The sequence below is a fragment of the Mesocricetus auratus genome, unplaced genomic scaffold (assembly GCF_017639785.1).
Source record: "Mesocricetus auratus isolate SY011 unplaced genomic scaffold, BCM_Maur_2.0 Super-Scaffold_100007, whole genome shotgun sequence".
Lineage (NCBI taxonomy): Eukaryota > Metazoa > Chordata > Mammalia > Rodentia > Cricetidae > Mesocricetus > Mesocricetus auratus.
In genome coordinates this window covers 871,261-892,876 of record NW_024429191.1, presented here as the reverse complement: position 1 = coordinate 892,876, position 21,616 = coordinate 871,261, and the positions used below count along the sequence as shown (strand labels likewise).

General features: G+C 43.3%; 1 protein-coding gene and 1 long non-coding RNA gene across 2 annotated transcripts; both read right to left on the bottom strand.

The window, feature by feature from the left end:
* Positions 1-4,578: 4,578 nt before the first annotated feature.
* LOC121141238 lies at positions 4,579-7,433 on the bottom strand. The gene is made up of 2 exons (XR_005878096.1): positions 7,079-7,433; positions 4,579-5,061 (listed from the first exon to the last, which is right to left on the bottom strand). It is a non-coding gene; the product is annotated as an uncharacterized LOC121141238 (long non-coding RNA).
* Positions 7,434-9,703: 2,270 nt separating this feature from the next.
* Rsl1d1 (ribosomal L1 domain containing 1) lies at positions 9,704-21,608 on the bottom strand. Its single transcript, XM_040748084.1, has 9 exons — positions 21,458-21,608; positions 20,718-20,854; positions 18,534-18,669; positions 16,803-16,951; positions 16,618-16,719; positions 14,124-14,217; positions 13,915-14,037; positions 11,133-11,393; positions 9,704-10,402 (listed from the first exon to the last, which is right to left on the bottom strand). The coding sequence occupies exons 1-9, from the start codon at positions 21,554-21,556 to the stop codon at positions 10,157-10,159; spliced, it is 1,347 nt and encodes a 448-aa protein (XP_040604018.1). The 5' UTR covers positions 21,557-21,608; the 3' UTR covers positions 9,704-10,156.
* Positions 21,609-21,616: the final 8 nt, after the last annotated feature.

Below are 21,616 nucleotides of genomic sequence, written 5' to 3'. Positions count from 1 at the left end.
TGGAGCTCTTGTAGTCCAGGCTGCCCTCCAACTCACAGAGATCCGCCTGCCTCTGCCTCCCAAGTGCTGGGATTAAAGGCGTGCGCCACCAACGCCCGGCTTGATCATCTCATTCTCGATGCTGAAAAAACCTTTGACAAAATCCTACACCCCTTCATAATATGATAACAGCCAATATCAAATTAAATGGAGAGACACTCAAAGTGATTCCATTAAAATCAGGAACAAAACAAGGCTGTCTACTCTTTCATATCTATTCAATATAGTACTTATTAAAGTTCTAGCTAGAGCAATAAGACAACAAAAGGAGACCAAGGGGATACAAATTGAAAAAGAAAAAGTCAAGCTTTCACTATTTGCAGATGATATGATAGTATACATAAGTGACCCCAAAAATTCTACCAGGAAACTCCTACAGTTGATAAACACCTTCAACAAAGTGGCAGGATACAAGATTAACTAAAAAAAAATCAGAAGCCCTTTTATATACAAGTGATAAATGGGCCGAGAAAGAAAATAGGAGAACAACACCCTTTACAAAGCCACAAATTATATAAAATATCTTGGGGGTAACTCTAACCAAGTAAGTGAAAGGCCTATATGACAAGAAATTGAAGTCTTTGTAGAAAGAAATTGGGGAAGACATCAGAAAATGGAAAGATCTCCCATCCATGTTCATGGATCAGTAGGATTAACATAGTAAAAATGAGCCGGGCATTGGTGGCGCACGCCTTTAATCCCAGCACTTGGGAGGCAGAGGCAGGCGGATCTCTGTGAGTTCGAGGCCAGCCTGGTCTACAAGAGCTAGTTCCAGGACAGTCTCCAAAGCCATAGAGAAACCCTGTCTCGAAAAACCAAAAAAAAAAAATAGTAAAAATGACAATCTTACCAAAAGCAATCTACAGATTCAATGCAGTCCCCATCTAAATCCCAACACAATTCTTTACAGACTTCGAAAGAACAATACTCAGCTTCCAATGGAAAAACAAAAACCCAGGATAGCTAAAATAATCCTGTACAATAAAGGAACTTCTGGAGGTATCACCATCCCTGACTTCAAGCTCTAGTATAGAGCCACAGTAATAAAAACAGCTTAGTATTGGCATAAAAACTGACATGTAGACCAATGGAATCAAATTGAAGACCCTGACATAAATCCACACACTATGAACACCTGATTTTTGACAAGCAAAAAAATACACAATGAAAGAAAGAAAACATCTTCAACAAATAGTGCTGGCATAACTGGATGTCTGCATGTAGAAGAAAGTAAATAGATCCATATCTATTGTTCTGCCCAAAACTCAAGTCCAAGTGGATCAAAGACCTCAATATAAATCCATCCACACTGAACCTTATTGAACACATAGGTACAGGAGACCACTTCCTAAATAGAATACCAGTAGCACTGACACTGTGAGCAACAATTAATAAGTGGAACCTCCTGTAACTGAGAAGCTTCTGTAAGTTGAAGGACACTGTCAATAAGACAAAACTGCAACCTGTATAATGGGAAAAGATCTTCACCAACCCCACATCTGACAGAGGACTGATGCCCAAAATATATAAAGAACTCAAGAAACTAGACTTCAAAAAACCAAATATTCCCATTAAAAATGGGGTACAGGCCAGGCAGTAGTGGTGCACACCTTTAATTCCAGCACTTGGGAGGCAGAGGCAAGAGGATCTCTGTGAGTTCAAGGCCAGTCTGGTCTACAAAGCTTCACAGAGAAACCTTGTTTCAGAAAAAAAAAATGGGTACAGATCTAAACAGAGAACTGTCAAAAGAAGAATCTCAAATGGCCAAAAGACATTAAGGAATTGTTTATCATCCTTAGCTATCAGAGAAATGCAAACCAAAATGACTCTGAGATACCAGCTTATACCTGTCAGAATGGCTTAAAAAGGGCTGGAGAGATGGCTCAGAAGTTAAGAGCACTGTTTGCTCTTCCAGAGGTCGTGAGTTCAATTCCTAGCAACCACATGGTGGCTCACAACCATCTGTAATGCGGCCTGGTGCCCTCTTCTGGCCCAGGCAGAACACTGTATACATAATAAATAAATAATTAAAAAAAAAAGAATGGCTTAAAAAAAAACCCACTAATGACAGCCTGTGTTGGAGAGGTTGTGTAGTAAGGGGAACATTCCTCCACCTCTGGTGGGAGTGCAAACTTATACCGATACTTTGGAAATCAGTATAGCAGTTTCTAAGAATATTTGTAATCAACCTCAAGACTCAGTGATACTACCTTTGGGCATATACCCAAAGGATGTTCTAGCATACTACAAGGACACTTGCTCAACTATGTTCATAACAGCATTATTCATAATTGCCGGAACCTGGAAATAACCTAGATGCCCTTAACTGTATAATTGATAAAGAAAATGTGATATAACTACACAATGGAGTATTACTCAGTGGTAGAAAACAATGACATCATGAAATTTGCAGGCAAATGGATAGAACTAGAAAAAAAATCATCCTAAGTGAGGTAACCCTACTCACTCATAAGTGGTATTAGATGTAAATCAAAGGATAACCAGACTACAATCCTCAACTCCAGAGAAGCCTGGTAACAAAGAGGACCTTAAAAGGGATGCATGGATCTCCCTGGGAAGAGGAAAGAGATGAGGTGTCCTGGGTAAACTGGGGAAGGGGGATAGAGGGAGAGGGAATGGAGGAATGGGAACATGAGAGATCAGGATGATCCAGTTAGGGGCCAGACAGAGTGGGAGAGTAATGAAAGAGATGTCTTTTTAAGAGGGGGGATTCAAGACAGGATTTCTCTGTATTGTTTTGGAGGCTGTCCTGGAACTCACTCTGTAGACCAGGCTGGCCTCGAACTCACAGAGATCTGCCTGCCTCTGCCTCTGCCTTCCAAGTGCTGGGATTAAAGGCATGCGCCACCAACGCCCAGCAAAAGAGATATCTTGATAGAGGGGGTCATTATGGGGTTTGGGAGAAACCTAGTGCCAGGGAAACTCCAGAAACCTACAAGGATGACCCCAGCTAAGACTCCTAGCAATAGTGGAGAGGGTGCCTGAATTGGCACCCTGTAATCAGGTTGGTGACTACCCTAATTGTTATCACAGAGCCTTCATCCAGTAACTGATAGAAGCAGATGCAGAGATCCACAGTCGAGCACTGGGCTGAGCTCCAGGAGTCCAGTTGAAGAGAGGGAGGTGGTTTTTTTTTTTTTTTTGGTTTTTTTTTTTTCAAGACAGGGTTTCTCTGTATTGTTTTGGAGGCGAGGGAGGAGTTTTTATATGAGCCAGGGGAAGTTCAAAATCAAGTCACAGGCCGGGTGGTGGTGGCACACGCCTTTAATCCCAGCACTCGGAAGGCTGAGGCAGGCGGATCTCTGTGAGTTCGAGGCCAGGCTAGACCGACAGCCTCCAAAACAATACAGAGAAACCCTGTCTCGTAAAACCAAAAAAAAAAAAAAAAAAAAAAATCAAGTCACAGAAACCCACAGAGACAGCTGACCTGAGCTTGTGGGAGCTCATGGTCTCTGGACTGACAGGTAGGGAGATGGCATGGGACTGATCTAGGCTCTCTGAACGTGGGTGACAGTTGTATAAGTTGGTCTTTTGTGGAGCCCTAGCAGTGGGACCAGGACCTATCCCTGATCCATGAACTGGCTCTTTGGAACCTATTCCCTATGGTGGGATGCCTTGTTCTGCCTTGATGCAAGGGGGAGGAGCTTGATACTACATCAACTTGATGTGCCATGCTTTGTTGACTCCCATGGGAGGCCTTACCCTTTCTGAATGGAGATGGCGGAGGAGTGGATGGGGGAAGCAGGCTAGAAAGGAGGTGGGAGGAGAGAATGGGAGAATGGGAGGAGAGGAGGGAGAGGAAATGTAGTATGTAAAATAAAATTTAAAAGTTGAAAAAAATAAGAGTAATAGGCCAGTGGTGGTGGTGGTGGCTCACCCCTTTGATCCCAAGACCCAGGAGGCAGAGGCAGGCAGTCTTAGTTTCAAGCCAGCCTGATCTACAGAGAGTTCCAGGTCAACCAGAGCAGAGAGTTCCAGGTCAACCAGAGCAACACAAAGAAACTCTGTGTCAAAAACTAATGAGAGAGAGAGAGAGAGAGAGAGAGAGAGAGAGAGAGAGAGAGAGAGAGAGAGAGAGAGCAGAGAGACAGAGAGAGGGAGACAGAGAGAGAGACAGAGAGACAGAGAGAGGGAGACAGAGAGAGAGACAGAGAGACAGAGAGAGAGAGAGAGACAGAGAGAGAGACAGAGAGAGAGAGAAAGAGAAAGAGAGAGAGGAAGAAAGCTGCTAAAGATTTGGGCCCCGCTGGGCGTTGGTGGCGCAAGCCTTTAATCCCAGCACTACTCGGGAGGCAGAGGCAGGTGGATCTCTGTAAGTTCGAGACCAGCCTGGACTACCAAGTGAGTTCCAGGACAGCCTCCAAAGCCACAGAGAAACCATGTCTTGAAAAACCAAAAAGAAAAAAAAAAAAAAAAGATTTGAGCCCCTGACATCAACTTGAGGAAATCACTGCTTCTTCAGAGGGAGTCTATTGTGCCACAGAGAACAGGAACAAAATCAGATGAAAGGCTCTTACATGTGGATATTCTTGCTTTTGGGCTTTATTAGGAAACAAGCTATTAAGAGGTAATTTTTATTTGTATTTTTATAATGTTCAGATTTAAAAGTTCCGGGGATCTAGGATATCAAGTTCAGTGTAGAGTCACAGTCTGGTACTGGCCAATATCGAAGTCTGGGAAGTATATAAGGAATTCTCTGACCCTGCTTCTGTTCCTTCTGTCGAGTTCTCATTGCTGTTAGACACAACTTGCACACGACTCAGGACAACAAAAATAAGGCTTGCAACTGTCATGCATATTCCAACAGAGAAAGCTACTTGGTGGTAGGAGTTGTAGATAATGAGAATGAGTCCTAGAGTCAGAACCAGCACTCCCATGATGGAGATCAGTGCATGCCACCAGTAACATTCTGAGAAGGATAGACAGCAAACAGTCTTCTCCCTTCGTAGGAGGCTGCTAGCAACATCCATTTGAAGATCTTGGTACATTGTGCTTATTTTCCTGCAGTGATTAAGGGGGAAAAGATTACAGGTCAGTAACAGTGAAGTTTATGGAGAACTGTGTGGTTGGGTATGCTTGTAACCCAGTACTTGAGGCTGAGGCAGGAAGATCCAGAATTCCCAGCAAGTTCATAGTGAACTCAGGGCCAAGGCTTATTCTGTGAGGATGGACTTTAAGGATGATCTACACAAGTCACTAAGAGCGTCTTTTAAGGGGACTGGAGAGATGGCTCAGTGGTTAAGAGCACTTGTTGCACTCACAGGGAACCAGGTTCAATTCTCAGCACACCCACTGTGACTCATAATCCTCTGTAACTCCAGTCTCAGTAGATTTAATTCCCTCTATCCAAGGTCACCAGGCACACAGATGATTCAATACATGCAGGCAAAACACTTATACACAAAACACTTACACAAAAACATAAGTGAATCTTTTTTTTTTTTTGGTTTTTATGAGACAGGGTCTCTCTGTATTGTTTTGGAAGCTATCGGTCCAGCCCGGCCTCAAACTCACAGAGATCCGCCTGCCTCTGCCTCCCGAGTGCTGGGATTAAAGGCGTGCGCCACCACTGCCCGGCAAACATAAGTGAATCTTAAAAAATAGTATTTTAGGCTAGGCATAGTGGAGTACACCTTTAATCCCAGAGTCTGGAAGACAGAGACACGAAGGTCTCTGTGAGTTCACTCCTAGCCTGGTCTACATAGTGAGAACCAGGATAGCCAAGGCTATGTAGAGACCCTGTCTCAAAGATAGTTCCTTCTAAGAAGGTCAGACTTGAATACTTCTTATAGTGAGGAGGGTTGGGTGGTAGGGGTGGGGTAGGAAGGAAACTAATGGCTTCACACATGTAGGAAAGCCCTCTACTCCAGAGCCACACCCACAGTGATTCTCAGTGGTAATAAAAGGTACCATGTATCCAGGTGTGTCGGCACACGCCTTTCATCCCTGTACTCCTGAGGCAAAGAGAGGTGAACTTCTGTGAGGGCAGCCTGAACTAATATAGAGTTCTAGAACAGCTAGAGTTACCTGGTGAGATCCTGTCTCGTTGAAAAAACAAAAAGATATTGTTTATAGGTGTTACCATGTCATTTCAAGACATCTGGAAAGGCTACTAAGAACAGAATACAAGACTCAGGGCACTGAAATAAGCAGGTTCTGTTTCTCCCTGAAGTGTTTTTGTTATGCTTCATACAAGAAGTGAAATTCAAAGATGAATGTAGACTAGATTGAAGTGATGGTGTGAGTCTGTAATCCCAGAATTTGAAAGCTGAGGCAGGAGACGTTTGAATTCCAGGCTAAACGCAGTACATGGTAAAACATTTCTCAAACAAATAAAATCAATAAAAAAAGCAAAAACAAAAGCCCTCTAAACACACACACACACACACAAAAAAAAAGAAGAAGAAAAAAAAACCACACAGAAAAACAACCTAGGTGGTTGGGAGGCAGAGGCAGGCAGGTTTCTGAGTTCAAAACCAGCCTGGTATACAGATCCAGTTCCAGGATAGCCAGGGCTTCTTGGTGAGATCCTGTCTCAAAAACCAAAACCAAAAGAAAAAAAAAAAAAAGGAAACAATCCAGTTTTGTTTTTTTTAAGGTATACTTATTTTCTGTGTGAGTGTTTTGTTGTTTGCATGCATTTTGTAACACTGCATGCATGCATGCTTGGTGCCTTCAGAGTCCAGAAGAGGGCATCAGATCCCCTAGAATAGGAGTTATGGAAGGTTGTGTTGTGAGCAGCCATGTGGATGCTGGGAATAGAACCAGGGTCCTCTAAAAGAACAAATGTTCCTAACCATTGAGCCATCTCTTCCGTCCCTGAAATTCAGAATCTTAGTATCTTCAGAAAAATAGCCCAGGGATATGGATAAGAACACTACTTCCCACCAGAAGTGCCAGTTGTAACTTAATATGAATAAATGCATAAAACTGTGAGTTTAGCAGGTTATCTTCAAAGCACCTTCAGGCAATGCCAGCAGAGTACATATAATTTTATGAAAGAAATGACTTTTCTCACCTGGTACAACGGTAGCTTTTAAATAAGTCAACAAAGGCCAGAAATTGTTTCTTCCAAAGCAGCAAGGACTTTCAAGAGGAAGCATCCTTCAGTGGAGAGTCAGCATGGCTGTACCTCGTTTTTATGTATTAGGCCCTTGATTGCAGAATTGAAGCAACATGGACTCTCGAGGGGGGAGGGGGATCCATGCAACAGAGTTATTAAACTAATATGAATGCCTCAACTGTTCTGAACAAAATCCTAACAAGGAGTAAACACATAGGGCCCTCATGTAAAAGGTAATCTAAAATTGGAAGAGGTTTTACACTGATGGCTTTTTTTTTTTTTTTCTCTCGAGACAGGGTTTCTCTGTGGCTTTGGAGGCTGTCCTGGAACTCGCTCTGTAGACCAGGCTGGCCTCGAACTCACAGAGATCCACCTGCCTCTGCCTCGCGAGTGCTGGGATTAAAGGCGTGCGCCACCAACGACCAGCACACTGATGGCTTTTATGCTTGTTTTCACCTGCTGAGAATTTGGTAAAGATGTTGTTAATTTTGATTTTTAGTTTTTTCCAGACAGGGTTTCACTCTGTAGCCTCAAACTTACAAAGATCACCTGCCTTTGCCTCCAGGCTGGGACTAAAGGCTAAAGGCACACCTTGCCTGGCTTTTTAAAACTTTTTTTTTTTTTTTTGGTTTTTCGAGACAGGGTTTCTCTGTGGCTTTGGAGGCTGTTCTGGAACTCGCTTGGTAGTCCAGGCTGGTCTCAAACTCACAGAGATCCGCCTGCCTCTGCCTCCCGAGTGCTGGGATTAAAGGCATGCGCCACCAACGCCCGGCTAAAAAAATATTTTTATAAAGATAGTGTCTCTGTAGCCCTGGCTGTCCTGGAACTCTTGGAACTTGCTATCCTGGAGTTCAAGAAATCTTCCTTCCTCTACTTCCTGAGTGCTGGAATTAAATGCCTGCATCATGATTCCCAGCCCAGGATGTTATTAACAAGCATAGGTGATTTGTAGCTAACACACAACTTCATCATTTCCCATATCTGAGCATAGGAGTAATCGGGCAGCTCCCAACTCTGCCAGGCTGTTGCTGGGATTACAGGTGTGTGTCATCATGGAAGGATGTGTAACTAAAGACCATTTCTTTTTTCTTTTGGTTTTTTGAGACAGGGTTTCTCTGTATTGTTTTGGAGGCTGTCCTGGAACTCGCTTTGTAGACGAGGCTGGCCTCAAACTCACAGAGATCCGCCTGCCTCTGTGTCCCAAGTGCTGGGATTAAAGGCGTGTGCCACCAACACCCGGCTCTAAAGGCCATTTCTAAACAAGGTGTTGTGTATGCTAATTATTCAACCACAATTTTGTTACTATTAACTAGAAATTTTATCAAACGGTAAATATTTTAAACCTTTTAGAACAGACATCAAAAATTGAGTTTTGCCGGGCGGTGGTGGCGCACGCCTTTAATCCCAGCACTCGGGAGGCAGAGGCAGGTGGATCTCTGTGAGTTCCAGGCTGGGCTGGACTGATAGCCTCCGAAACAATACAGAGAAACCCTGTCTCGTAAAAACCAAAAAAAAAAAAAAAAAAAAAAATTGAGTTTCAACTCTTAAAAATTCCATACTTGATCGGTTGGTGGTGGCTCATGCCTTAACCCTACCACTCCCCACCCCCACTTTTTGAAACAGCTTTATGATGTAGCTTGGGCTGTCCCTGAAGACCTGTTGACCACGTTAGCCTTTAACTCAGAGATCCGCCTGCTTCTGCCTTGTGAGTGCTGGGATTAAAAGGTGTGCCTGGCTCAACAGAACCATTTAAATTAAAACTATTCTGCCAGATGATGATGGCACATGCTTTAAATGGGTGAGAACAGGAAGGCTTAAGATATATAATTTCTTAGCCGGGCGTTGGTGGCGCACGCCTTTAATCCCAGCACTTGGGAGGCAGAGGCAGGCGGATCTCTGTGAGTTCGAGGCCAGCCTGGTCTACAGAGCTAGTTCCAGGACAGCCTCCAAAGCCACAGAGAAACCCTGTCTCGAAACCCCCCCAAAAAAAGTTCCAATCACAGAACTCATTTAGTGCCCTTGTAAGTGCATCAATATTCTTCTGACAGCATCTCCTATGAAGCAAGGCTGGTTCCCTGACTCCCAAGATTAAACAAATGAGGTACTACACAGAGGTACTCCCTTTGAAGTATGTGCTAACTAACCAAATCATTTTGTTTTCCAAGTTTATACATCCACTGTGCACATTTCTGTGCTGGTGCCTGAGACCAAAAGGCCTTGGATCCCTGGAGTTACACTTGTGAGCCATCGTGAGGCTGCTGGGAAGTGAACTTTGGGTTCTCTGGAGAGTAGCCAGTGTTCCTAACCTGAGCTATCATCTAAGGCCTGCTGTAGCTGATCCTTATGTGTCAATCCCCTTTCTGGCTACTTAGAATGTTTGCACCAGCTAGTTTAACAGTGCAAGTGACTAAATTTTCCCATGTAGACAGAATGCTGCTGCTACATGTCTTCAAATTAGTCAGGTGAGATGTGAAACACCACAGTACAATGCCATTTGCCAGTAGCAGATGTTATACTTTAGTTTAAAAAACCACAAACATACAGAGGCACTCTTATCAACAAATACACTGAACAAAAAAATATTTTTAATTTTTATTTTTTTTGCCTCAAACCACTGATTTTTACAAATAGAAAAATTGAGAATCACCCCTGGAAACTTCACAAAAACATTTAAGTATAGGACTTACTGCTGAAAAGGGCTGTAGTAGGGTAGGTACCCAAGTACCTTTTGTTTTATATGCAGGTGTGTGGTATTTTTCAAAGTTCTGGGTACTGAGGCCAAGCCTTTAGCGACAGATTCTTGCTGAAGTTCATGACTCCCTGGTCTTGGCTTCTTGAGTGTTAGGAATGTAGGTGTGCACAACCAATCTTGGTCAAGTTTGTCTGTCACCAAGACAACATCTCACTATGTAGTCTGGCTGGCCTCAAACCCACACAAATCTGCCTATATATGTCCCACAGTGTGTGCAACCACAACCTGCCTAAGTATTCTTGAAAAGCTCTTATAGTTCCTTCAGGCTGAGGAACCTGATTTTAGTTTGAGTGGGACACTTGGGGCTTTTTGTTTTTGGGTGTGTTGGAAGCTTTCCTGGGAGTAAAGAATTTGGCTCCCGACTTTCTGACTTCCTGCACATTTTTTTTTTGTTTCTTCCCTGAGGTCACAGGCTCTAAAGCTCCTGGGATCTCTGTAGCTGGTAAGGCCTTCCTTTTCTTGCCCTGAGGTGTATTTGGATCAGGTTTCTTTTTTGGAGATTTCCCCCCTGTGACATTTTCTTGCATCTAAAAAAAGAAAAGAAAAGATGAAGTCTAGAATAACAAAGAGCAAGATTTCACAATCAAATTTAAGGAGCCATAATTTTGATTATAACCCTATAATTGTAACCTTGGGATGGTGAAATGAGGAACGGCCCTTTCTACTGTCAGACATTTGTTTTTTGTCATCTTTTTGAGACAGCGCTCACCTGGCTGGAATTTATTATGTAATTCAGGCTGGGTTCAGCTTCTGCTTTAGCCTGGGATTATAGGAACATACATTAGTCTTTGGGATTAAAGTGTGCTCCATCACTGCCCAGCCAGTTTTTGTTTTAGAATATACCCCTACTTCTATATATAAATATATTTTTTAAAGGTTGCCTGGTATGGTGACACAAATATATAATCCTAATACTTTAGAGGGAATCCAGGGCTAACACAGCAAGACCCTGTCTCTAAAACAAAAACATTACACTAATATGTTGTACTGTGCTGGCAGCAGACACATCCTGTGCACCAAGAGGCCAAATGGACCAACTGCTTGAAGTACTTGCTACAATGAATACCCAATATGCGAGACATCCTTCTAGAAGATACCCTGCTATAAAATAACAGGCCTTTTACATTACTCAAGGTGTTCTAGGATAAAGTAAGTAAGTCAGTGCCTGCCTTCCTGATTCCCAGAGCTAACTCTAAAGCTTTTGTCACTTGGCACTTTTTGCCCCATACATACCAGCTACTAACACTAATAAAATACCTTCATGTTTTCTTTATTTGGTATTTCTCCTATTGGTACCAGTTGCGGAATTGCTTCTTCACACTCATCTGTCCCTTCAGGTTGTGCTTTTACTTTGCTGGTCTTTTTCTTCTGGGGTCTTGGGGTCTTGACTGGAGAATTGCTGGTTTCACTTGCTAAGTCACCTTGAGTTTGAAGAGATGCATCCTTATTGGACATTTTCCTTAACCCTTTGCTTTTCTTCAACTTTTCTTTTTCATGCTTCATTTTTTTCTTTAGTTCCTACCAAAATACCAGATAAAAGTTTAGCAGGAAAAACAGTCACAGAAAACAGATTGAGAGGTGCAGCTCTTATTATTCAAAAGCTCCCTAAAATATCCTTGACCCATGCAAACAGAATGCCCCATTTCTAACCACTTAAACATCAGTTCTACTTGTTTGGGGTGACAGGTGTTTCAATGTGTAGCCCAAGCTGGTGGGCCTTGAACTTGAATCTCTTCTACCTATCTGCTACACAATGAAATTACTGACATGCTCTATCACAACTGGCTATCTACAGTGATAAAGAACTGGGATGTTTCAACCGACAGTTTGAGTCACCTAAACAGGGACTCTCAACTGATAAAGTGTCTTGATTCCTTTAATGGATATGGGAAGACCCACCCTAAATTTAGGCAGCACATTCTAGTTGCAGCCCAGACAATACAGAGCATGTATGTCAGGAGGAGGAAGAAAGGTCATTTGCAGAGCTGTTTCACCCAGTTGTTGCTCTCAAACTCTACAGGTTTCAGTCACCAGATTGGGAGTACTAAGGAATGATGCAGAGTGACCCAAGCTAAATGTGAGATAATTTGTTAATATTTCAGTATTAGCTGATTATGGGTAGAGACAACCACCTGCAGTATCATAAGGCTTGCCCTTTATATTGTTAGACTGTGCTTACAAGTTTTAAAGAATTAAAGACCACTAGATGAAGACCCAGGCATGGTGATGAACACCTTTGATCCCAGTGCTACCATAGGCAGACAGATTTCTGTGAGGTTTTTTTTTTTTTTTTTTTTTTTTTTTGGTTTTTTCGAGACAGGGTTTCTCTGTGGCTTTGGAGGCTGTCCTGGAACTCATTTTGTAGACCAGGCTGGCCTCGAACTCACAGAGATCCGCCTGCCTCTGCCTCCCGAGTGCTGGGATTAAAGGCGTGCGCCACCAACGCCCGGCTTCTGTGAGTTTAAGGTCAATCTGGTCTACATAGTGAGACTGTCTCAAAAGAAAAAGAAAGAAAGAAAAAAAAAGGCTTTTAATCCCAGCACCTGGGATGCAGAGGTAGGTGGATTTCAGTGAGTTCGAGGCCAGCCTGGTCTACAAAGTGAGTTCCAGTTCAGCTAGGACTGCTACGGAGAAACCCTGCCTCAAAACACCAAAACACCCCCCCCCCAAAAAAAGCCTATGAGGCTGGAGTGATGGCTCAGTGGTTAAGAAAACTAGCTGGTTTTACTCAGAGGTCGAGTTCAATTTCCAAGCAACCACCCAGTAATAACATCTGGTGCCCTCTTCTGAACTGCAAGGATCATGCAGACAGCACTGTATACATAACACAAACAGGCGCGCGCACGCACATATACACACACAGAGAGAGAGAGAGAGAGAGAGAGAGAACCAAGAGATGGCTCAGTGGCTAAAGAGCATTTGTTCTTTTTTTTTTTAAAGATTTATTTATTTATTACATATACATGCCAGAAGAGGGCACCAGATTGAATTATAGATGGTTGTGAGCCACCATGTGGTTGCTGGGAATTGAACTCAGGACCTCTGGTAGAGCAGTCAGTGCGCTTAACCTCTGAGCCATCTTTCCAACCCCCAAGAGCATTTGTTCTTGAGACTTGGTTTGATTCCCAGAATCAACATGGTGGCTCACAATAACTCATCGGAGAATAATTCCAGGGACTTCCACACAGACATGGTATAGAATACTCAGAACTTAGTGTTTTTCTGTCAATACAGAGGCTTCACTTAACTTGTTGCAGTTTTAACCAGCAAATGCAGCTCTGCAGTTACAAAGTCTAGGCCTGCAGGAGTTAATGTTGCTGCCACCAAATATAGCTTTGGGAGTCAAAGGCTGGGGTAAAAACCTGATAGCTCAGAGAGGTGGAGTAGCTCTTTGCTGGCAGCATCTCTTAAAAGTGTACTTCCACTTTACCAAAAGAACCCACACTCCACTAAGCCCCTCCCTACTACTTTCCTGTGTGTGTCTATTGTTTCACAGACAACCTATGACTCTGTCAACTAGTTGCTAACTTGGCCTCCTGAGCCAAAGTTGATTTTATTTAGTTAAGCTGGGCAGTGTTAGCGCACATCTTTAACCCCAGCTCTCAGGAGGCAGAAGCAGGTGGATCTCTGTAAGTTTGAAACCATCCTGGTCTACAAGAGCTACTTCCAGGACAGCCTCCAAAAGTCACAGAGAAATCCTGTCTGGAAAACAAAAAGAAACAAACAAAAACAACAACAAAAAACTTAAATGTAATTAAAACAGGGCCTTATAATATAGCACAACTGAACTTGCTGTGACCAGAACAACTTGCTAAGTTCAGAACACTCTGAACTTCCTATGATCTGTCCCTTGGCTACATTTTGATGATTATATTTTGAGACAGGGATTCTGTGTAGCCCTGGCTGTCCTGGAATTAACATAGTAGATAGGCTAGCCTTGATGTCAGAGAGATCTGTCTACCTCTCCCTCCTAAGTGCTGGCATTAAAAGCATGCCTCACAACACCCGGCTCACACTTAATATTTTAACTTATACTAACCTTTCTCCTCATGCTACGGAAGGATGAGGTGTTTTCATCCTGACACGTGACAAACGAGGAAAAGATGGGAAGGGAAACGGACTTGTCAGTTTTCAGGAACAAGAGTTTCACACTTGGCCATTTCTGAAACAAAGAAATAATGCCATGTATACATATACCGCTGCTGCTTCTTTTAAACACTAAAGACTCATGCACTTGCCATACAGTACCTCTGGTAGTTTTTCTGAAAGCACTTCTGCAACAGCCAGGATATTTTCAACGATGTGCTGAGTCTCCATTCCAGTGTGGCCAATACGCACAGTACTAGAATTTAATGAATAAGATTCTTAACTTTTGAATTTCAGAACTCTATTGCCTGAAGTAAAATACTACCATGCCAAAAGAAACACAGGCTGAACCACAAGATGGCTCAGCTGGTAAAGGAACTAGTCACACAAACCTGACAACCTTGAGCTCAAGCCATGGAGCCTGAGGATAGGAGTTCAATCACAGTGAACTCAGTGTAAAAACAGAACTGACCCCAGAAATTGTCCACACTCCCACCCAAAATGGTGACCCCTGAAGCTTTTCTGAGCAAAATCACCCCAAAATGTCACTGCTAACTCACAATTCTCATCTCTTAGAAGAGTCCTTCTCAAGTAAAGAATACCCGAGTCTCATGGATAACATACTTTATCTATCAGAGATCAAGACCATCCCTGCAGCTAAGGGACAGCAGGTTTACTGTGGTGGCAGTCTGTGGAGTGTCAACTGGATAGTAGCTCTTTCCTGGCTCTCTTTTTCTACAGTCAGTCACTGGCTGGCTCTGTCTACTCTGTATGTGTATATGTGCACAGAGCTGTTTGTGTAGGCAAAGAAAAGGAAGGGAAAAAATGAAGACAGGAAGCTACTCTGTCAGGCAAAGGGAACATAAATAATGGGAGAAACTCAACTCACTATGTAACACAGACTACCCTCAAAGCACAAGCCTTTTGTCTCAAGCATCTCCTCTGGTAGGATCATGTGGGTCATGATACTTGGTATTTCAACCTTCTTTGTGACATCAGCCTATAACCAAGGTAGGAGCAGGAGGCCAGGTCTAATGACAACTCTTCTTAGTTACTTAACTGAAACCAATCAAGGGGTTTTCCTCTTGCAGGCATGAAAGCAATCATTACACTTTTATTCATTTTTTAAAAAAAAACTGGGTAGCCGGGCGGTGGTGGCGCACGTCTTTAATCCCAGCACTCGGATCTCTGTGAGTTTGAGGCCGGGCTGGACTGATAGCCTCCAAAACAATACAGAGAAACCCTGTCTCGTAAAAACCAAAACCAAACAAACAAACCAAAAACCAAACAAACAAAAAACTGGGTATAGTGGCACACATGCCCCCCCCTTTTTTGCTGGGGGAGGCAGCTCTCTCACTTGCATCCCAACATTCACTGCAGAGGCCCAGAAGATCTCTATGAGTCCCAGGCTAGCCAGAATTATATAGTGAGACCCTATGTTTAAAAACAGGTGCCGGGCGGTGGTGGCGCACGCCTTTAATCTCAGCACTCGGGAGGCAGAGGCAGGTGGATCTCTGTGAGTTTGAGGCCGGGCTGGACCGATAGCCTCCAAAACAATACAGAGAAACCCTGTCTCGTAAAACCAAAAAGTTACAGTGGATGTGAACTTTTAGCCCAGAGGCATTGAATGCCCTAGACATAGAATTACAGGTGGTTGTAAGCCACATCTAACATGGGCGCTGGGGACTGTACTTGAGTCTTTTTGTTTTTCCAGACGGTTTCTCTGTATTGTTTTGGAGGCTGTCCTGGAACTCACTCTGTAGACCAGGCTGGTCTCAAACTCAGAGATCCCCCTGCCTCTGCCTCCAGAGTGCTGGGATTAAAGGTGTGCGCCACCAATGCCGGTTGAGTCTTTATCTTATGTGTGCTTTGTGTGAGTGCTGGAGTGTCACAGTATGTGGAGGTTAGAAGACAACATGCAGATAGTAGTTCTCTCCTTCTGCCATGTGAGTCCTGGGGATCAAAAACACAGTGCTATGGTTGGTGGCCAGGTGCCTTAAATTGGAACCTTGTCAACTCCAAAGGTCTTTCCCTTAGCCTAGATGTAATGTTGTACCTAGTTTAGGAGCCTGGGTGAAAATGAATCGAAGGGAAAAGTACTTCCTCCCAGCAGAAACATGCCTCAGAACAGGGACGGCAGCAGGTTTGAACAGGTACAAGACCGAAGAGGTTCTTTCCTGAATCTATGTAAGCAGCAGACACTTTGCGCAGAAGAGAACTCAAGTGGTACAGCTGCTTATGTCACACATTTCTGTAAGTAATATCTGTGAAGCTGTAAGTTATTCAAAGACAGACCTGTAGAAGCATTCATACCTGGGATGAATACACATTTGTTCACATCTCTCCAGGAAAATCAGACAACAATGACAAAGAAATTGTTAATGGGGATTAAAATTATTATATTCCTAGAAGTCCCTTTTTTGAGAAAGGTTTCTCTGTGTGGTCTTGGCTGTCCTGGAACCCACTTTGTACACCAGGCTGACCTTGAACTCAAGAGATCCACGTAAAGGCATGTACCACCACCATTTGGCATTTCTAAGGGTTTTTATAGAAGGACCTGGTTTCATTAACACTACCCTTTAAAGAAAAAAAAATGGATTCAATCACCATGCCACATAAAGTTTAAAAAGATACACATAGATGTTTTTATTGTTACCTGCAGGAACCATGTTTGGAGATGTTTAAGACGGTCCCTGTGATACATCGGTCAATCTCTTTGGACAGGTTCTTGGCCAGAAGGTTCACACATACAGGAACTCTATGAAAACACACAGATATCAGAACACCACACACACACAAAACCCCATACCACCAAAGTTCAGTCACTGCAAATAAACTCACTTCTTCCTCTGATAGAAATGCCTTCCTATGTGTGTGGGCAAATGCCGTCGAATTCTTTCATCAGTAATGAAAATGTCAAAGCTACCCAGGAGGCGGAGCTTGGCTTCATAGGCTTTATATTCTGTTTTTAAAGTTTTAAAAGGGATAATCTAGAAAATAGAACAAAAACAAGAACAAAACCTTAAGAACCTGAAACAAGAAATATGGAATACAGCCGGACGGTGGTGGCCCATGACTTTAATCCCAGCAGAGGCAGATGGATCTCTGAGTTCCAGACCAAGCCTGGTCTACAGAGTGAGTTCCAGGACAGCCTCCAAAACAATACAGAGAAACCCTGTCTTGAAAAACAAAACAAAAAAATACGGACTACTTCCTATTCAGGTCAATCCTAGAGCCACACCCCTCTCAGTTTAATGAATTCCTAAACATCTAAAATGTGCCAGACACTGCAAAATGCTGGGGACACTGAGAGGACTATCATTAAGGACCCAGGACAAAAACCCAGTATGTAGGCCAGGGCCCAAAATAGATTACAATAAATCTGTTTCTTAGGATCCTCAGGTTAGAGAGTGTTAACTAACTTTGAGGCTAGCCCAGGCAATTGAGCAAGATGGTATCTCAAAACAAAAGTAAAACAGTGGCTTCAGAGATAGCTTAGTGGTCAAGAGCACTGACTCCTCTTACATAAGACCTGTGTTTGATTCTCAGTACCCACATAGTGGCTAACAGCTATGTGTACCTCTCTCCAGCTGCAGGGCATCCAAGACTGTTCTGGCCTTCATGGGCACATACCAGGTGCACAGACACTCACAGATAAAACACTCAGACACATTTTAAAAAAGCAAATGTATTGGAGATGGAGGTGGGGAGGCAGTATGTGGTACAACGTTTATCCCAACCTGGGATTATTTAATCCCCCTAATGAAGGAGGATATCTAAGTAGGAGGCTAGCCTGATCTACACTGCAAGTTTGTGGCAGAGCATTAGCCTAACATGTGTAAGGTTCTGGATTCAATTCCTATTACCAGGAGAAGTAAAAACAATCAAATAATAAAACAAACAATCACAAAGCAGAGGCAGACATAGAATGCTCTCCAAGTACAGAGGGACTGACACAAACATTAAGTTTCTAAATAATCTGCAATGGCTATAGATGGCTCAGTGGTTCAGAGAAATTGGAAATGAATCCAATTTCTAGCACCTATGGAAACAACCTGCAATTCCATTTGCAGGGAATCCCATGCCCTCCAGCCTCCTCTTAGGTACTGTACTCTAGACAATTAAAATTAAGATATAAAATCTGACATGCATTTAGCTTTTCAGCCACAAATCAGAATAGCACCTTCATCACAAGCAAAATGGAATACAGCCAACCAAAAGCCACAATAATTAGATTAAAACAAGAAAAACAGGGGCCAGAGATGGCTCAGCAGTTAAGGGTACTTGCTGCTCTCTTTTGAAGGACCTGGGTTTTATTTCTCAGCATCTACCAGGCAGCTGACAAACACTTGTAACTCTAGCTCCAGGGCATTTGATAGCCTCCCTCTTTTGGCCTCCAAGGACACCTGCATTCACATGGTACTTAGGAATATAAGCAAAACATATCCATGAAAAAATAAACTAAAGAGAAAATAGACCTAAAAAGCAATGTATATATATATATACATATATATCATATTTCATTTCAATTAGATCTCTGAAAGGACTTCAAAGTAGTAACATGATTCCTACCCGAGAGATGTTGTTAACTCCATGCTTTTTCAAAAGTTTTTTATAGAAACATTCTGTTTTTTCAGGTGATTCACAGTCATCTTTGGTAAACAGACAGACTTCTGAGGAATCTAATAGGATACTATGAGGCAAAGACCTGTAAAACATGACAAAAGACAAGGAGCAAACCATTATTCTAGACAATGTGTATTGTCCAAAACACATTTACTCCCATTTAAAATAATCTAGGGGCCAGGCGTTGGTGGCGCACGCCTTTAATCCCAGCACTCGGGAGGCAGAGGCAGGCGGATCTCTGTGAGTTCGAGGCCAGCCTGGTCTACAAAGTGAGTTCCAGGACAGCTTCCAAAGCCACAGAGAAATCCTGTCTCCAAAAACAAAAACAAAAAAAACAAAAACAAAAAACAAAAAAAAAATCTGGGGATATGTGTCCCATTGTGCATACGTGGGTCCAGAGAACAACTTTGCGGACCTGGTTCTCTCCTTTTATGTGTACCAAGCAGGAACCACCCTGTTGGCCCCAACCAGCCACACTGATTTATGCATGCCCTTTAATCCCAGCACTTGGGAGGCAGAGGCAGGTGGATCTCTGTGAGTTTGAGGCCAGCCTGTTCTTCAGAGTGAGTTACAGGACAGCCAGGGCTACAAAGAGAAACCCTGTCTTGTGGAGAAAAATGCAAACAGAGGGCTAGGAGTGTAGAGCAGTTGCCTAGCACAAGAAAGACCCAGGTTTCATGGCCCAGGAACAGACCTTCAAGCATTCACTGTACAGTGATCCATGTTCATCCCCCGAACCAGGCTCAAGGGGTAGTCCAGCATTTAAGAGCACTGGATGCTCTTTCAGAGGACCCAAGTTTGTTTGTTTGTTTGTTTTTTGGTTTTTTGAGACAGGGTTTCTCTGTGGCTTTGGAGGCTGTCCTGGAACTAGCTCTCGTAGACCAGGCTGGTCTTGAACTCACAGAGGATCCAAGTTATATACATTGCAGTTTATAACCATCTGTCATTTTATTTCCAGGAATTCTGATTTTTTTTTGTATCCCACAGGCTTCTGTACACACAAAAATATGGAAATCAAGTGTTTTTCCTCTTTAAACCTCCCGGAGTCCTCATTTTTGGGGAAAACACATACTGGTTTGATAAGCACAGTAAGCAGCTTATCACACAACATGTAAGATTCATCAAACAAATAATTTTTTCTCAGATTAAGAGGTTCTCCAATCTTGCACAGGACCAACTTACACCAATATGATTATTCCCTCCACCCCCAAACCTACCAGCTGTACATCAGAGGAATCTCATCCAAGATAGCTAACAAGAATATAAATACTCAAAGGCAGGCTGGATGAATCAGTGGGTAAAGACACATGCTTAATGCCAAGCATGACAACCACAACTCTACTCCAAGACCAACATGGGAGGAGAGAAATAGTTTTTTTCCTTTTTCAAGACAGGGTTTCTCGGTATTGCTTTGGAGGTTGCCCTTGGAACTCGCTCTGTAGATCTGGCCTTAAACTCGGAGACCTGCCTGCCTCCCTCTAGAGTGCTGGGATTAAAGGCTAGAGTCAGCAACACCCAGCTGGTAGAAGAGAAATTGTATTTATTCTCTGACCTTCACACGTGAGCATCTAACTTCCATACACACACATATAAATGAAACCTACAATAAACTAATTTAATTTCAAGACATTGTTTCTGTATAGCACTGGCTGTACTAGCTCTGTAGATGAGAATGGCTTTGAACTCAGAGATCTGCCTGCCTCTGCCACAGCTGGCTCTAAAATAACTTATAAAAAGAACATGGGGGCCGGGCGTTGGTGGCACACGCCTTTAATCCCAGCACTTGGGAGGTAGAGGCAGGCGGATTTCTGTGAGTTCGAGGCCAGCCTGGTCTACAGAGCTAGTTCCAGGACAGTCTCCAAAACAATACAGAGAAACCCTGTCTCGAAAAACCAAAAAAAAAAAAAAAAAAAAAAAAAAAGAACATGGGGGCTGGGTGTTGGTGGTGCACGCCTTTAAATCCAGCACTCGGGAGTCAGAGGCAGGCGGATCTCTGTGAGTTCGAGGCTAGCTTGGTCTACAGAGCAAGTTCCAGACAGTCTCCAAAACAATACAGAGAAACCCTGTCTGGAAAAAAAAAAAAAAAAAGAACGAAACCTGAACAGATAAATTAGAACTTAAAAAACTTACACTTGGACACGCAGTTCTTTCGCTGGAATTTTCCATAATATCACCATTAAAAATAAATTCTTATTTCCATTCAAAAGTAACTCATTTTTTTTCTTTGACTTGGAGTGTGCAAACAGAACTTCTACGGCCTTTTTAATCTGAGGAGACATAGAAATAAGTTAATTCTCTCAATTTAGGTAAATTGTTGCTCCCATATACATATACACAAACATACTTGTTTCCTTTGCTCCTCTTTCTTTTTGGGGGGGCAAATTTCAATCAGCATATTGGTGTTTTAGAATTTGTGCCCAGTGCAATTTGCAATTTAAGATTCCATCAAAAATCCAAGTAACTGCTTGCTTACGGGATTTGCTTACAAGGTGTCCTTTCTACTTACGAGAGCAGGCTATACCGAACCTTCTCCTACCCTCCATTAGCGAGGGAACAATCAGGAAAGGCGCTTAGTTCTGGGAGCAGTCACTGAGCTTTATGTGCCCGGCCCCGAGTACAGTACTTTTCGCACGTGCAAATGTCTTGGAATCCTGAAGAATGGAGCGCAGAAAAGCCCACTCCCAACAGGAGGCAAACAGGCTATAGGCCTGAGGGAAGCGAACCCGCAGGGGTGCGTTTCAGCGACCTCCTTCGTGTTCCGGGGCGCCCACTCGGGCCCGCTGAATTTCCAGGCCTCTCGCTCCACACCCCGCGCCTCTCGCGGGCCCTAACTACCACGCTTGCGAATCGCTGTCTTTCAAATCACTCGCCTGCTCTCGGTCCAGATGTTCCAAAGCGGCCGGGGCCGCTTTCATCGCGGTCGCTGTGTCGGCTGAAGTCGAGAGAGACGCGGACGCTGAGTCCTCCATGATTCTTCGCCTCGTGCAGACCTAGGAATAACTGCGCACGCGCAGGCCCGAGGTCCGGAA